This window comes from Mastomys coucha, chromosome X (assembly GCF_008632895.1).
Source record: "Mastomys coucha isolate ucsf_1 chromosome X, UCSF_Mcou_1, whole genome shotgun sequence".
Classification (NCBI taxonomy): Eukaryota; Metazoa; Chordata; class Mammalia; order Rodentia; family Muridae; genus Mastomys; species Mastomys coucha.
Genome location: NC_045030.1, coordinates 138,260,829 through 138,261,919, shown reverse-complemented (window position 1 = coordinate 138,261,919; position 1,091 = coordinate 138,260,829). Strand labels below are relative to the sequence as shown.

The 1,091-nt window shown below is 47.1% G+C and overlaps 1 protein-coding gene across 1 annotated transcript in view; it reads left to right on the top strand.

The window, feature by feature from the left end:
• The first annotated feature begins 409 nt into the window (after positions 1 to 409).
• The window catches only part of Lhfpl1 (LHFPL tetraspan subfamily member 1), a 17,601-nt gene continuing 16,919 nt past the window's right edge, over positions 410 to 1,091 (top strand). Inside the window, exon 1 of the mRNA XM_031378921.1 lies at positions 410 to 1,075. Coding sequence (XP_031234781.1) covers positions 694 to 1,075 — 382 coding nt within the window. The 5' untranslated portion in view covers positions 410 to 693. The remainder of the gene's footprint in view (positions 1,076 to 1,091) is intronic.

Genomic DNA, 1,091 nt, shown 5'->3' with positions numbered 1-1,091 from the left:
TAGTTAGACTAGGTGTAAGTGCTGTTTTAGGTGTGAGTGCTGCTGGCTGGCAAGTTGCCCTCAGTTCTTTTGTGGGAAGAGACCCAGTGATATAGGAAACAAAAATGGGCAACTTTTAACTACCAGTTCCACTTTGGTATTTCTGCAAAAAGCACACACACGGTTGGTCAGTCTAAGTCACAATGAAAGATCTTAAAACTGCCCTCTTACCTATTAAATAGCATAAGGGGCAAGTCTGTGACTTGTCTCACTCTTACTTTATGAAATAAACTAAGTCAGAAAGTCATTTAGGTGAGTCCTCAGGGACTCTTGGGACAGCCTGACTTTCAGATTCCCTTCTCATGACCTGTTCCATGTTGTTTGTCAAGCATTGTAAGCTAGCTAGCTGACTAGGTTCCATTTGGGTTGCCATAGCAGTCACTAATTCAATCCTGTGACTCTTCTACTGCAGCCTAGAGACTATAGAACTCTGAACTAGGCAGAAGGAGAGGATGATGGAAAGCAATATCTCACAAAGACCCAAATGACATTTGAGAGAATGACCTCTTCAAGAAGGAAGATCCATACAGCACACCTGTAAGTCCCAGGACCTGGCAACCTGATGAAAACAGGCTGGTGGAGGCTACATCATAACTTGGTTTCTGCTGCTGTGAACCATCTTATCTCCCCATCCTTGCATAGAAACCTGCGACCATGAGGAGCAGCCTCACTCTAGTAGGCACCTTCTGGGCCTTCCTGTCTCTAGTTACTGCTGTGGCCAGTTCTACCAGTTACTTCCTTCCTTACTGGTTGTTTGGATCACAGCTTGGAAAGCCAGTATCTTTCAGCACATTCAGAAGATGCAACTACCCTGTGCGGGGAGATGGGCACAATCTGATCATGGTAGAAGAATGTGGGCGCTATGCCAGTTTCACCGCCATACCAAGCCTGGCATGGCAGATGTGCACGGTGGTGACAGGTGCTGGCTGTGCTCTGCTGCTCTTGGTGGCGCTGGCTGCCGTCTTAGGATGCTGCATGGAAGAACTCATCTCTAGAATGATGGGACGTTGCATGGGAGCTGCACAGTTTGTAGGAGGTAAGATTGTCCCAGG